Genomic DNA, 14,422 nt, shown 5'->3' with positions numbered 1-14,422 from the left:
TCAAAAAAATGGCTTCAGCTGAAGCTAGAGTGAGCTCATGGAACACTACAAACTGATCGCACTACCTTTGTTTAGGTCTAGCATGAATGATGATCATACACCTTCAATTTTCAGTAAGGTTAGATGCCATTCCCGAGCTTCAACAACATCAGCATCTTATAGGATACTTACTACCTTGATTTACCCTGAACCGGGACTCACCTTGCCGTATCTGATTTGACTATGATTGGAAGCTCCGGAGTTGCCAAACCACTCCCGTTAGAACACAGACCGTTTGTTCTCTCGACGCCTTTTACCTGATTTTTTATTGGCTTTTTTTCGGTGGTCAGGCAACCAGTACCTGTTGTAATTCGCGTTGAGTTTTCCTTTACACCGTACAAAGCTATATATCAATACAAATACATAACCTGTACACATTTATGCAAGATACACTTTATAGAACTCTTTTATAAGTTCGTCATGCGTATAACCCACCTCATCATCCTCCCTTTCCGGTGCGAACACCTCGGTGCTCATATACCCCATAACCTGCCATTCTGCACGTTTCATACCGAACGTAACGCCAGTTTGGGCGCCTGATCTTGTTCCGAGCGGGCGGTGAGGGCTAACGTAGTGATATCGTCAATCTGCATGAGTGATCATTCAATGATGGGAAACTGTGACCCACTTGGCACGAGCAATGGAGGAGGTGTACCATCCAGGTTCGGAGTTGGGTTTCCGAACGTCAGCAAAGAACCTTTCAACGGCTTTCGTCGTCTCTAGGTCACTTTCTCCGTAGTTTGACATGTCGAAGTAAGCCTACAAAGCGAGGGTGGTTAGGGTAAGCAAATTTCTTGGATGTTCCGGTAGATAGGATGTTACCTTTGAAGCAGGGAACTTCTCCCCAACCATCAACTCGTAGTAAAACGACAATCCCCCAATCCCCCCATCTCTCGGAACCATTTTGGCGTTATCAGTGTTTTGAGGGAACAACTGACGGTAGAGTTTCCGAAGGGTGGTGATGGCGTCTTCTACTCCCGGGCCATTGATTCTACCTCCTAGGGTTAGATGGCGAATGGTATCGTTGAGGCTGTGTTGGATTGTTGGCCACATGTATAACTGCGTAAGAGTAAAAACGTCAACGTTCACAGTAATACAAGAAATGGTTACCCCTTACCTTGAGGCGATTTTGATCAGCGGTAGTGACATCACAAGCGATAGCCAAAAATCGTAATCCAGACTTTTCGACACCTTCGTCTGCGAGGTATTGACAGAGAACGTGGAAAGGTTCTTTCAAGGATGGATCAAGAAGCGGTATGAGAGTCTCGACGGGTGTAAGCGTCTCGGGGTTTTCTATCATCAGTTGCGCAGGTGGTTTCGGTGCCGATGGATCTATCGATCTTCTAGGTGGGACGTAGTATGATTTGAGTTGGATGCGACCCGAAGGTTCCAAATCGAAAGCTAATAACAACATCCTCGTCAAGTGGAATGCATAATGAGGAGATGAACAAAACGTACCAACGGCATAATGACAAAGCGGAACCACCTCTCCTGAACTCTTCATATTAGGAAACAACCACTTCTCAATGATATCCTTCCACTCTTTCGTACCCTCCTGATTGTCAACGAGTCCGAGACTGCCTTCTACACTCCATAACCAATCAATCACTGCTCCACCGGCTAATCTCAGTCCTGTTTCGGGATGAAAAGGGTCGATAGCAAATCGTACATGTCGGTTGCCTTCGTCTGAGGGAGAGGTTTGGACGGGGATAACCCAAGAGAGTTCGGTATTAGATCCATCGCGAACCCACATCGTACGAGTGGCTTTGGTTTGACCTAGAGTTGGGAGGCCGTTAAGACCACCGAGGCGTGCCCACCAGAACTGGGTAACAAAGGGGAATGTTCAAAAGAGAGGAGGGGAAAAGGCGACAAAAACTTACAACGAGATGACTAGCTTGTGCGCGTATGGGGTACTTGGCAGATTCCAAGAAGGAAGCTAACCCCCGAGCAGAACGGTTCCAATAGAAAACGGACTGAGGGGATAGTTGAGGCAAGATCTGGGGTTGTGTGTTTTGTGTGTTGATGAATATAATGAGATTCTCAAGCAGAAGATTTCTCCGTTACCTGCGTCAATGCATCGAAAACTTCTAATCCTGGACCATTCCGGTTCTCCAGTTTCATTGGGGGGTGTCCAAGACCGTAAGAGGCACCGACGAGACGTGTTGCTACGGCGTGAACGACCTCTAATAGAGATTTCCCTTGACATTCTTCTTCGCTCGGGAGAGGTTGAGATGTAGAGATTTGGGCTACGCCGCAGTGTTGGTGAGAGTGGCCAGAGTAGATTTAAGTGACGACATACCGAAGTGTTTCCCATCTTTCCATAATCTATTATGATCGAGCTCGTGAGGCGTATCCGACATTTGTGAGAAAGGAAGAAACGGCAACAGCGCGGATGTGTCGATCGCTTTGGATTATAAGCATTCTTTCTCCGAGTCTGACATCAATGGTCATGAGGTCGGCGGAAAGTGGAAATCACGGCCTCTGGGCCATCTCTATAACTGGAAAACTGTTGAGGTCCACAGATGTCTGGTAGGCACTTCTAGGATCCCGAACGACCCATTGGGTTAAGCTGTGTTCTTCAAGGTTGAGCTTCCTAATCGCGTATGAAATATAAACAACCTCACCACACTTCATCCAACCTTCATCTTTGGAAGTTTGAGATGCAAGTGCATGAATATTCAGTGCGTTGTAAGAGTCTCGAAGATATCCATATCCATGGAAAGCCAAGGGAAAACGGAGAATTAGGGAGTATTTGTAGCCTGGCTAGCCGATCTGTACTGAGCAAAGAAGATAGTCGTGCTTTGCTATCAGTGTACAGCCTGGTAGTAGGGGCGGGGGGTAGCTTCGTGATCCCCCAAATTCAAACTCCGCGCACGCTTCACGAGCTTACTTGTCAAGATGTTAGCAAGACACCTTGGCCCTCGTCATTTTACCGGTCTTTTTCCCCAATGTCGTTCCCCAGCACCTCCAGCGAAAATCCAAACTCTAACACTCTAACCAACGTCGTCGTCACTGCACGAATCCTCAACGTTCAACGTCAAACCCAATGCGCGTTTGCTGCGATATCATCCAGACGCTCGTTACGCGCTCGTCGGACTTTGAATTTTGGAGATCACGAAGCTACCCCCCGCCCCTCACTGCTGGCAGAGCCTACTTTCTGGCCAAAACAATTAACGAGGAAATACTGTAGGAAATAATAGCTAAAATGTTGACATTATGAGGCCAAATATGGTTTATATCCGACTCAAAAACTCCCTTGTTTATGGCACAATCTAGGCCTTCTTTGTTGTACCAGATTAAGGCAATTTACGGTACCAAAAAGAGGAAATCAATGATGGTAGATATTCATTCAAACCTGAAACGGAAATGCTGGCATTCATGCCCCAGAAATGGAAATTTTCTTTGATAGAAAATGACCAATTTATTTTACAGGATATTTTACCTTTCTGGCAGTCCATTTCCAATACCCGATAATCGTCCGTTTTGCGTGCGAACTTCGGGTATTGGTCGTCCGATCATCATCCGCTGTCGGCGGGAAAGCGTATATCGAGCAACAACGGTGGGAACCAGGGAGCGTACAAGCGAATTATGTATGTCGAGGCAAGCTTTGGATGGACAGATCGCCTTGAGGTAAAAATAATTGCAATACATCGAGCGTACATCGGGCGATTATACGCTCGGCAGGCGAAAGTTGGTACAACGAATATCAGCATCTAAGTACGGGGTATAGAGCCAGAACTATGCGAGCATGAGCCACAAGAGAAAGGTTTGACAGAAACAAGCGACGGGAGAATGGGTCTGATATTCAAATCGAGAAAGACCGCCGAAGCGGTGTCAAAGCCTTCTGTGTTCGCAGATGATCTTTTCGATAGTCTTCGCAGCGTTGTTTACGTCCTGGTGTACAAAACGTTCCGAGTGCAAAATGCCGCCTGGAACTGGGTGTAAGTGCATTGTGAATAGAGAGCCACAATTAGTTGTACAGGTGCATATATCTTCCAGCTTTTTAAAATCTTGCGCGAGCATCTTCAGGTGCGTGAGGGTCTCTGAAGGATACGTCCACCAAAAGTAAATACATAGTAAAAATAACATACCAGCTTTGTGGCTTTATTCACTCGCCAACGCCCTAAAAAATTCCATCGCGCAATGCGACACTTCTTCTTGTGTTGAAGAAACCTTTTGCTCGCGTCGTTGGACCTTCCAACCTTGAAAAACAGTTGTCCCCCCCTCCTGAGCCTTCCTGTCAACAGGTATAACTCCCCAGCAGCCTCAGCCCTCGAAACCCGCTTTCTTCATCTAGCTTTGTACTTGATCTCGTACTTGTAGAGGGACGGTTTAGAGAAAACAGACATGAGCTGTCGATGCGGACGATGAAGACGAACGATGAGTGCATGGCACAAATGTGGTCAAACACTGCACTCCCCAGTCTCAATTCCCCCTTCATCTTCTGCCAATGTTTGACCTGACACCTACGTAGTTCGCATTGTTTAGCAGGCTCGTGGTCAGTATGTTCAGTATAAAGGAGGTGTCGAGGTGTGAAAGGAACTATCCGAAACCGATAGGTCCCCTCTTTCTTATTACCCACCCGAACATGTATGACCTCTTTTGGTTCAGCTGATGTACACGGAGTTCAAAGGAAGAATATGGTGTATAACTTGCCTGTGAGTCTACCCGTTGTTTCATGTTTACTTTTTTGACCACCCCTCTTTCTATTTCTCTTCAGCGTATTTCTAGTTGTGGTCTCTGATACAAGCTACACAGCTCTGCTCATCCAATTTCCATGAAGTCTGACATCATCTGTAAATGTCACTAAAGCTGGAAGCCCGGAAGCTGGAAATCATCCATTTCAATCAACGGCTTCGTCTAAATATCATACACAACTCGAGCTCCGACCTATGGGTGGGAATAGTTTTCGTTGGTACCAGTTTCGGACTGACTTGCGCTCGGTGATACGAGGAATCGTCGCATAGTCTTGGAGTTCAAGAAGTTGAGATGACGAATATCGCGTTGGGATCCCTCAAGTCCACGTATCACAGTTCCTTGTTTGGGATCCATCCGTAGTTAGGATGGGCCACAATCCATATTGAACTACGCCCCTTGATATAGATCGGATACCCCAAAACTATACTCGACTTGAAATCGCCAGGCTAACGCCGGACTTGACCTTGCTTGCAACCATGTTGTTGACTCACCACGTGCCCGTTGACGATCCCCACCCCCTACATGCAAACATCCACGCGCCATTGCTATGCTCGACAGTGTTCGACTGAGATCTGGAATTGGAGGGTGTTATCGTAATTATCAGTGAGCCAGAACTGGCGTAAATAGATGTGAGAGAACGTTAGCGTAGACATGGGATGAAGACGTTGGTGACATACAGGGCATCTTTTTCGGACTTTGCACCTTGCCTGTATTTTCTGAAGATGAGACTGGCTGAGAGGGTTCTTCGGTTGACCATGAGCAACGAGCACGGCGACAAAAAAGTAGCAGGGAATCACCTAAATAAGGAAACAATTTCGCAGGAGCACGTATTATATAATTATGAGGGTGCAGAGACCATGCAAGCAAGGTAATACTTACCAACAATGTAAAGGCATAACCCCACCCCAACCATCCGAGTCTATCCCAAGAATGGGCGAGAGGTACAAGCTCCGAGTCACCCCATTAGCCAGGACACAATACACACCACGGTAGTAGCCCTCTCACCTCCATGGGTATCAATAACAGAACACGCGACTGGTTGATACCAAACAGCTGCATCTTCGTTGCATCCCTGGAATTCCCTCAGACAGGATCCACAATTCACACTTGAAGAACAACATACGTAGCCTCTCTTCAAATCCTGTCGGTCTATTGGAGGAGCTTTAACTTCTATCGCGGTTTCTTCCAAATCCGATTCGACGCCTAGACTTCTAGCTACAGGAACGGTGAACGGGATGGTCAGCATCTACCTCATCGATGAAGAGCTTCCAACTCACCCGGTATCTTTCAAAAGGAACGGCGCAAACATCGAGGCCCTCTCTTTCCTCCCACATCCAATATCCGACCAATCCTCGCTTTCACTCGGATTAGCTGTAGCCACCTCAGATGGTTTGCCTTGGATTGCTATGATCTCCGTAGACATGGGTACGAAAGTGGCTACGACGCCCCACGCCGAACTAATGGGCGGGAGATTGATTCGGTTCGGGATATGCTTCGCAGAACCGCCGAAAGTCTTTTCCCCACGCCTGAAAACTGTTATTAGTTGCGATCTTTGCGCACCAAGCCGGAAGGTGATTCCAACCCACCTTCGCTGCATCTTGCCCTTTATAAGACCCCACCGCAACTCTTGAACCACCGTCATCATGGATTTCGGCAGTAGACACCCTCCTTTCAACGCTCAAATCCGACTTTACTTCATACTGCTTCAACCGAGAATTCCAGCGCCAGTCCACCAGACGATCTACGCAATGGATGTCCTTGAGCCTGTGAATAAATCCACGTCGGATGACAGGAAACTACGATATTCATTGATTCACCGTGAGGAGGAGGAGAGACATCACATGAATGGATGTGGATGCTGAGAGATAAAATGGGCGCTCGTGATGACACCCGACTTGGCAATTTCGATAGTCCACCTCAATATTTGATGCGCTCGTAATGGGACAGTCTACCTCCATGTCAATGTCTTCATACACTGTGCGAATGCAAGAGCCATCGCTCTCCCTCTGCCAGACTGGTTTGTGATAACGCAGCGCTGTCGCGGTATAGATAGCAGAGCTGTGTAATACATCTGAGTCCACATTGTTGCATGCCAATACAGAAAGCAAACCTTGCAAAGTGAAGTCGCCACATGTTAGGTAGTGCGCGTTGTCAAAATGCTCGTGAATGTTTGATCTTTCGTATATGATTATGCCCGTTGAATCTTTCTTGCTTGGTGAAACGACCTCGAGGCCTTTCGGTCTAGGCATGTCATTGAACTACTGGCGAACACCGGCACCAACTAGATTGATTCGCTCAAGGGGTGGAATAAGCACCCTTGTAATATAGTACAGTGCATCTAAATGAAGATTGCTAGGAGATCACAGACTGGGGCGACCTGCGTAGAGAAGGTGTTCGGGAGCTCGGACGGCGTGTATGATCGCCGTCCTTGGGTAATAATGATGTCAGAGTATAGGGATTTGGTAGGCATATTGAGGAAAGTTGGTGGTACAGTTTTCGGGAGTGGCTGTGGCTGTGGCTGTTTGTCTACGAGAGAGGGGAATTCAATATGAGAGGGCTCACCCCCCGAGGAACCGGTTCTAGGTGGTTTTGTTGATCCGGCTGTGTGGAGTACCAGTCTCCGACGTTCTTCAAGAAAGCTATGGGAACTGATCGTCCGGTGACAACATGGGTGGGTTCATCGCGATCCTTCCCGGACTTCTACTCCTACTCGACGTCAACCTCGACACCCAATCACCACTAACGCTCAAACTCAGATGTCTCCTACTCCACTCTCTCACAGATCTACTGAAGCTCCTAGGCCGATACTTGAGGGCTGGCATAATCTCCCCTCGCAATCCACGGGTAAGCGCCATAAAGATGAGAACAGTGAGTGATAGGCACAATTGAGCGATGCCAAGTCGTTTTCCCAGAACAATCTGCGGTAGCAGTCAATAACGAGAGAGGAGAGGGGAAAAGTACAAACCTCATCCAAGAGATAATCAACCTTCGACACCACTTCACTGTACTGCCTCTCCATTCTCCTCCTTCGCTGCTCCCATTCCTTCGCATCTCGCTGAAACATCTTTGCTTGGGCTTTCTCCTAAAGGTCGAAAGGGTAATCGTAAGCATTCGTCGCAGAGAAGGGAACAGAAAACACCCACAATCCCCTCCATCCTCCCAACATCCTCGCCAAGCCTTCGGAGTATCTCCCTAACCCCACAGGTCTGCTCTTCATAGTACTGTGCATACAACGTTTGATTCGCTTCGATCGCAGACAACCTGTTCATGATAGTCCGATATATCGATTCACCTCCGGTAGCAGAAGGCATTGTTCGCGTAATAGCAATGCTATCCAAAGTCGGCGAGGGCAAGGAAGCATATATCGTGGTGGCGATAGTTGCAGTCGAGGAACCTGGAGGGACCGTTTCGTTATTGTTCTTCCCCTTTGCAGTTGGGGTCATGTCGTTTCGGATGGTGGTGGTGCAAAAGTCTTCGCTATGCTAACTGTAAAATCCTTGAAGACCCCACTGAAGAACTCGAAGTTCGCTAGTCGAATGGTATCTATCCTAATATGATATATCATCACATATGAGATTGGTGGATTTCGGATCCGTAGCCACCTAACGGGAGGAAACATGGTGTCAGAAAAAACTGACTTACGAATGATCCAAGACACCCACCAAATTGCTGAGTAAATAATGAGTAGTTCGAAGCAACTTGCACCGGATACGTGTACGCATCACCCAAGGCTTTTCGGCTTCCCTGAGTGGAAGTTACCGACCCGGTCGTCTGGTTTACCCACTGTAGCCACCCCTCATCAGCATATCGTGCTTCGTTGATATAGTTCAACGACTAGTCATGTCGACTTCGTCCGTTTCAGCTCAGTTTCAATCTTCAAATTCCTACGAGCAGTAATCGTCGTCCAAACCGTAACATTCCCGTCTGAAGATCCACCGGTAGCGGTCACCTCAGCATCCGGAGCATTATACGACGTGATTCGCCCAGTACGAACGTGCAGAGTTCCCGAGATGAACCAATCGGAGTTGATCATAGGGTTCCGCCCTTGTCCGGCTACTTTCAGCGCTATGTTGTGAGCTGTATCTTGAGTGAGAAGAACCTAGGAAAGGGGTGATATCGATCCAATACGTAGGAGCATCACACGTCCCATAGGCGGTTAATGGGCGCCAGTTTGTCGGAGTGATACCACCCGTGCAGATACCGCAGACAAGGAGCTGAACTTCTCGAAACGAGCCTTTCTCAATGAGACCCGTAAATTCTGGAAAAGCGCTAAGAAATTTATCTGGAGTGTCTATTGAACGAATTTATGGTGTGAGCCTCTGAAAAGTGTAGAATTGAAAGCTTACGCACCGGTATATCAAAACTCCTCAGCCGAATTTCCCGAATAGAAAATCTCCGCGTACACTTCCATTATTGCATCAGGGATTTTAACTTGGGTAGTTCTGCCCAGATCGTTATCGGTTGTGAAATAGTTCGACGTATTTGGGGAGAGGTTCGAGAGCGGCAATAGCAAGTCTGAAGTTTTGGGAGTCTGGAAAGATGCCGTGGGGCATAGAACATAGCAGTCAAGACCACTATATGTGTCGTGCAATAAAAATGAATGGATTTGTCAGGTAGGAATGAAACTGGCGACCTACCGTTGAAAACACCGTCCTTGAGAAAATTAACCAAACATCAATTTTCAATCGGCATACTAGAAGAGCTGCAGCAAGCTCACAGTTCTGCTGAGATGATGTCGTCAAAATCCATCAGAAGCTCGCCCTCTTTGGCAAACAAGGGGGTAAAGTAGGTAACGTCTTTAATCCTGCGAGTCATGGAGTCTTAAGAGATGAGCAATAAGGAGAAACGTGTGCAAAACACTCACGTATTCGCCAAACTGATGTCCAATCATCATAATGTGTATGGCAGAAATTTAGAACGTCGTACTTTCAACATTGGAGAGATATATCGACTTTCGTAGCTTCTTGGGTACAAATTGCGGGTCAAGAATGGAGTATGCTCACGCCAAGTCTGTCATACTGAGTTCCGATACTAAAAACCGCGATGGTCAGAACTAAGCGGTGACACAAATGTAAATATCGAGTGCGTATCACAAGTTCAGACTGATAGTAGCCCATCTTCCCACTTCTCCACAACCTTCTCCCGTTGAACACAAGTTGAAAAGTCCATGTTCGCATAATTAAAATGATCCGTCGACGGTACTTGGAAATGCGGTGAGACCTTTTCTTCATGAACAGCGAACTGAATCGTCGAATCCGGCGTCGAATCATTTGGAGACAAAGTCGATCGGTTCCTGGCTGGTCGAATCCCAGAATCTGACTTCCACCACTGCCAGCCAAACCCGATCATGACTCGAGTAAAGTCAGGTAGGTTAGCTCACCCAGCCGCTAGAAACCTTTGTCCTGATATCATGTGTCGCCGATCAGATGCCTCATGCACGGCTTTTCGGAAAAGACCGATTCTCTTTGTGCGTGGGTTCCATCGTATAAAGGGCAGGAATGCTCGCATCGGCACTCGTCCTCTTTCATAACCACCACCAATCCCTTGATTCTACCAATGGCTGACAAAACTCTCGAAAAACCAACGACGTACATCCGCCATGCGAGAAACACATCTCATCCCTATAACCGCTCTTCAAATATACAACTTGCCACTCCACCAGAGACTCCACCCCGCCAGAAGCAACGTCCTTGCGCGTCTGTGAAGAGGGAGGAAGTGAAGAAAGTGAAAGAGGGGAAGGAGGAACAACTTGATCTCCCTCTTCAGCGCGCTGATGCCACTCCCGGTATGGAGGAAGTAAAGAAAGTGAAAGAGGAGAAGGATGAACAGCTCGATCTCCCTCTTCAGTGGGCTGAATTCATTCCCATTATGAATGAATTAGAGGTAGGGATGGGTTCGAAAGCGAGCCGGTGCCGGCTAACGTGTCCTTTCAAGCGCCAAAAGATCAAGTTGGACGAAATCACCGAATTCTTGCAAGAACAGGTGGGGATACTGCATTGCGGCCTGTGTGAAAAGGTCTTTCGAGACCCGTATGCGTGAGTGATCCTCCGCCAATTCTCCCTTGCAACGACGCTCATGTCATATCAGGTTGGACTGCGGTCATGTTTTCTGTGCCAAATGTCTCAACAACTACAAACACTCAAAGATACAGGCACCAGACTACGTGTCCGAGCCCCTCGTATGCCCCGACAAGAAGTGTCAGTCAAAAATATTGTTTGGCCCATGGGTTTCTCGGTCGCTGACTTGCTGGGGAAGGAGTTGCCGGTTCTGAGAGGACCAGAGACTTATTATGATCTGATCTGGGTTGGAAAGACGGAAATACTGTGGAAATTAGATTTCCTCAAGTTCAAGAGGACGCTGTACTTTCGTCGTAGGGCATTGCAAAAGATCAGGGACTACGACGCTTCGCTCCTGTAATACGTTACTTCAAGTATTTGATTGACTCCTCCGAATACAAATGAAGTGAACTATATGGAAAGGTTGAGTGAACAGAGAGTTAAAAACGGTAGAAGATGGAATACCAAGTCGTTTTACACGGATCCGCACACGAGTAAGCCACGACGAGAAAAATAGGAAGATAGGGGGGAAGGACTGCTTGGGTGTAAAGTAGATGTAAAGAAGGAAGTGGTGGCATACTTGTAGTCATATCCACGTCCTTCAGGTTGGACAGTATGCGGCTAGTCCATACTAAGCGGCTTGCAGCCAGCCTAGCCTCCCTCCTCTTGGGAGAATAAAAACTAGACAACTGAGTATTAGATCGCTATTAAGGGCAACTGAAGTGACTTACTTGAGGAAATCGATCAAAAACTGATTGATATTGAATGGTTAAACGAGTTCCGAACGACGATTTGAGGAAGGATAGCGGGTCGGATTGCATATAACGGAGGAAGGGGTGAACTGATGGAATAAACTCGTAGTTATATCCAATATTTACACCTCGGACAGCACACAGCTAGTCCAGGATAGGCGGCTCGTAGCCAGCCTAGTTATGGTATGCGCGAAAAGTTGAGAGTTGGAAGCTGAGGAAGAAAGCGGTGAAATCGAAAGCGTGGGACTTTTGGCGAGTGTCAGTTCTTCAGCCTAGTTCCCATGCGTCATTTGGCTAATCTTCGGACTTCCCTTCTCTCCCTTCACCTCTAATAATAATAATATCAGGACGCAGGCCATTGACTGGAATACTTTTCAAGTTATTGACTTTCAACTGTGAGTTTTTTTATTTCTCTCAATTCACATGATTGATCGTTCTTCCCTGTAGTCGGTCGCAACAATTGGGATCCACTGGCATCAGGCTGCGGTACTCCAACGAACTGGCTGCATGCCGTTCGTTCATGAGGGCATTACTTCAAGTATACCCTCTCAACAGGCTTAGCTACGTCGTTGGCCTGTACCCTTTTCACCACCCCCCTTCTTCGGACACTTCTTTGGACACTTCTTTGGACACTTCTCTCGCAGGACACCGGTCTCTTTTCTTGCCTTCAAACGCCTCAGGTGCTCTTTCAAGTGCTCAAGGACTGTTCCCTTAACCCTGAACACTCCAACCTGCCAATTAAATCTGGTGGCTTTGGTTGAACGCCAAACTGCGCCCAGGACCTCTCGCGACGCAACAGGTTTCAATACCTCACCCTCGGAACACCGGTCTGGTTTTGTTTGATCTTTGTACCATCAACTGTGAGTTTTTATATCTTTCGGGCTTGATTGCAAAGTCTCATATCCCGACGCTTCTACTCCCTAGTATATCACACACTCGACTTCGGTGTACGGTTTCTTGCAGTGAATTAGCTACATGCTGTTCGTACTTTTCAGTCCATGACTTCACGTCTGGCTCATCACAGGCCTAGCTACTTCGTTGGCTAGTATCTCAATGTACTAGCCCTCTTGTGAACGTGGGTGTCTGTGACAGTGCTCATGTTGGAGTAGACGAACGGACATTAACACCTATTATGTAAATAGCGTACTATATTACCGGACACGAGAGTCAACACGTCTTTAGTCTTGACTCTCGTGTCTCAGGTATGTTACATAGTTTATATCATCTAATACACAGTCTTGACTCTCGTGTCTCAGACGCAACAGCTCAACCGTCACTTGATCCCGATACTCATATAATCCATTTCGCTATAGATTTCCCCCCGGTTTCCCGCGTGAACTCACTATCCATCTTTCTCAAACTTGGTTCCAGACCGCAACAGGTGAGCGGGATGGTAGCGGAAAACGGACCGTTGACTGCGTCATCGCGATTGGTTAAGCCCACGTTTTTCACTTGTTCTTTGTTCTTCCTACGTTTATCTTCTCTTTCAGCTCCCCTTCCCTCTTTTCTTTCAACCATCATCATGTCATTTCAAACTCCCGCGGATTCGCCCAACCACATTGAAAATCATGAACAAGAAATTCAAGGGCTCGACGTCCACATGCAGGAAACCCAGCTCAAAGTGAGGGCAAATAATCCCCCATTCTGGTAACTCATTCTGATTGTGCGTTCTGCAGAGCGTCAACGCTTCTTGGGCCTCCAAGGACTCAACGTCGAATTCCTGTCTTCAGCTACTAATCTGTTACAAATGCCAACGCCTCCTTTCAAATCCCCATACGTGAGTCTCCATACTCTTCTCCCTTACATTCGGCTACTAAGTTCGCGCTAGTATTCGATGCGGAGACACCTTTTGCGCAAAGTGCCTGCTCGACGTACGAAAACAGTCCAGGATTGAGAAGGTAGACGGAAAGGAGGTGGAACACAAAGAACCCACCTACGAGGAATACAACTTGCTCTCACCTAAATGCCCGAAATGCAACAAGAGTATCTCTTTTCGGCCAATTCCCTCGATGTATCACGAGCGATTAGCGGCAAACTTTTCTGCTCGATTCAGTATACCACGGTCTGCTCCCATGAAACTCGAGTGGCCGCAACCTCATCCGATGATGATACAGATGGCGAAAATGAGATATCTACAAGGTGAAGACGACGACGACGACGAGGATTACTCGGATGATGTGTAGGCCACGCTCACTTAGTTTAGTTGCTCTGTATATTGTACATATAATGAATTTCCTGCAGCAATTTTGTGTCAGTTGTACTTGTGGTGTAGCGCAAACTTCCAATTAAGACAATCATTGAATGCGAACGCTATTCGTAAAGACAACAAAGCTCTAACGATTACTTACTTCACCAGCCGACTCTCTAACAGTGCCAGTGCCAGTCACAGCGCGGAACGTTGACAACATCTCTTGTAGAATCGTTTCCCATTCTGCCTTTGCACTCTCCTGCTGATTATTCTCCAGCTTGTCGATACCAAGCCACCACCATTTCAGTGCGACGAGCGCCAGAACCCAACCATCTTCCCCCCACCGGTCAAGAGTATTCCATTTCCCATCGAAAGGTGGCAGAAACTTATCAACTGGTGGCCCTCTTGCTTTAGGTTGAATATGGAACCACCATCTCCAGACTTTGGGAGGGAAACTGGATCCGAACACCTGGTCAATCTGAGGCTCGAAGTGGTTCGCGTTGAAACGCCCAGCGCCCGTCGCTTGCCTCCTTTTTTTTAACGCAGGTGGTAACTTCGAAACCGATATCCCGACTGTTTTATTCGTGCTTCGTTCCTTGGCCGCCCAGAACCGCACAAACTCAGAGTATGACAGACTGGCGTTGACGTCGAGATACTCGGACGCGGCTTCTCGCCAATCCGAGGTAGTC

General features: G+C 47.4%; 5 protein-coding genes across 5 annotated transcripts; 2 read left to right on the top strand and 3 right to left on the bottom strand.

The window, feature by feature from the left end:
• Window positions 1-320: 320 nt before the first annotated feature.
• On the bottom strand, window positions 321-2,879 carry E1B28_009488 (uncharacterized protein). Its single transcript, XM_043154383.1, has 9 exons — window positions 2,664-2,879; window positions 2,339-2,608; window positions 2,104-2,285; window positions 1,920-2,036; window positions 1,498-1,861; window positions 1,157-1,440; window positions 862-1,098; window positions 668-798; window positions 321-604 (listed from the first exon to the last, which is right to left on the bottom strand). Exons 2-9 carry the CDS (start codon window positions 2,397-2,399, stop codon window positions 418-420), a joined length of 1,563 nt encoding a protein of 520 aa, XP_043006838.1. The 5' UTR covers window positions 2,400-2,608; window positions 2,664-2,879; the 3' UTR covers window positions 321-417.
• Window positions 2,880-5,692: 2,813 nt separating this feature from the next.
• On the bottom strand, window positions 5,693-6,382 carry E1B28_009487 (uncharacterized protein; the record flags this gene model as incomplete). The annotated part of the gene is made up of 4 exons (XM_043154382.1): window positions 5,693-5,809; window positions 5,861-5,948; window positions 6,015-6,263; window positions 6,324-6,382. 4 exons carry the CDS (start codon window positions 6,380-6,382, stop codon window positions 5,693-5,695), a joined length of 513 nt encoding a protein of 170 aa, XP_043006837.1.
• Window positions 6,383-7,376: 994 nt separating this feature from the next.
• On the bottom strand, window positions 7,377-8,180 carry E1B28_009486 (uncharacterized protein; the record flags this gene model as incomplete). Its single annotated transcript, XM_043154381.1, has 3 exons — window positions 7,377-7,655; window positions 7,703-7,819; window positions 7,881-8,180. The coding sequence occupies 3 exons, from the start codon at window positions 8,178-8,180 to the stop codon at window positions 7,377-7,379; spliced, it is 696 nt and encodes a 231-aa protein (XP_043006836.1).
• A 2,113-nt stretch (window positions 8,181-10,293) lies between these two features.
• On the top strand, window positions 10,294-11,154 carry E1B28_009485 (uncharacterized protein; the record flags this gene model as incomplete). The annotated part of the gene is made up of 4 exons (XM_043154380.1): window positions 10,294-10,620; window positions 10,672-10,772; window positions 10,825-10,835; window positions 10,889-11,154. 4 exons carry the CDS (start codon window positions 10,294-10,296, stop codon window positions 11,152-11,154), a joined length of 705 nt encoding a protein of 234 aa, XP_043006835.1.
• Window positions 11,155-13,067: 1,913 nt separating this feature from the next.
• E1B28_009484 (uncharacterized protein) lies at window positions 13,068-13,728 on the top strand (the record flags this gene model as incomplete). Its single annotated transcript, XM_043154379.1, has 3 exons — window positions 13,068-13,166; window positions 13,222-13,322; window positions 13,374-13,728. 3 exons carry the CDS (start codon window positions 13,068-13,070, stop codon window positions 13,726-13,728), a joined length of 555 nt encoding a protein of 184 aa, XP_043006834.1.
• Between the last annotated feature and the right edge of the window lie 694 nt (window positions 13,729-14,422).

The sequence above is a fragment of the Marasmius oreades genome, chromosome 6 (assembly GCF_018924745.1).
Source record: "Marasmius oreades isolate 03SP1 chromosome 6, whole genome shotgun sequence".
Classification (NCBI taxonomy): Eukaryota; Fungi; Basidiomycota; class Agaricomycetes; order Agaricales; family Marasmiaceae; genus Marasmius; species Marasmius oreades.
This window is presented reverse-complemented; position numbering and strand designations above follow the sequence as displayed.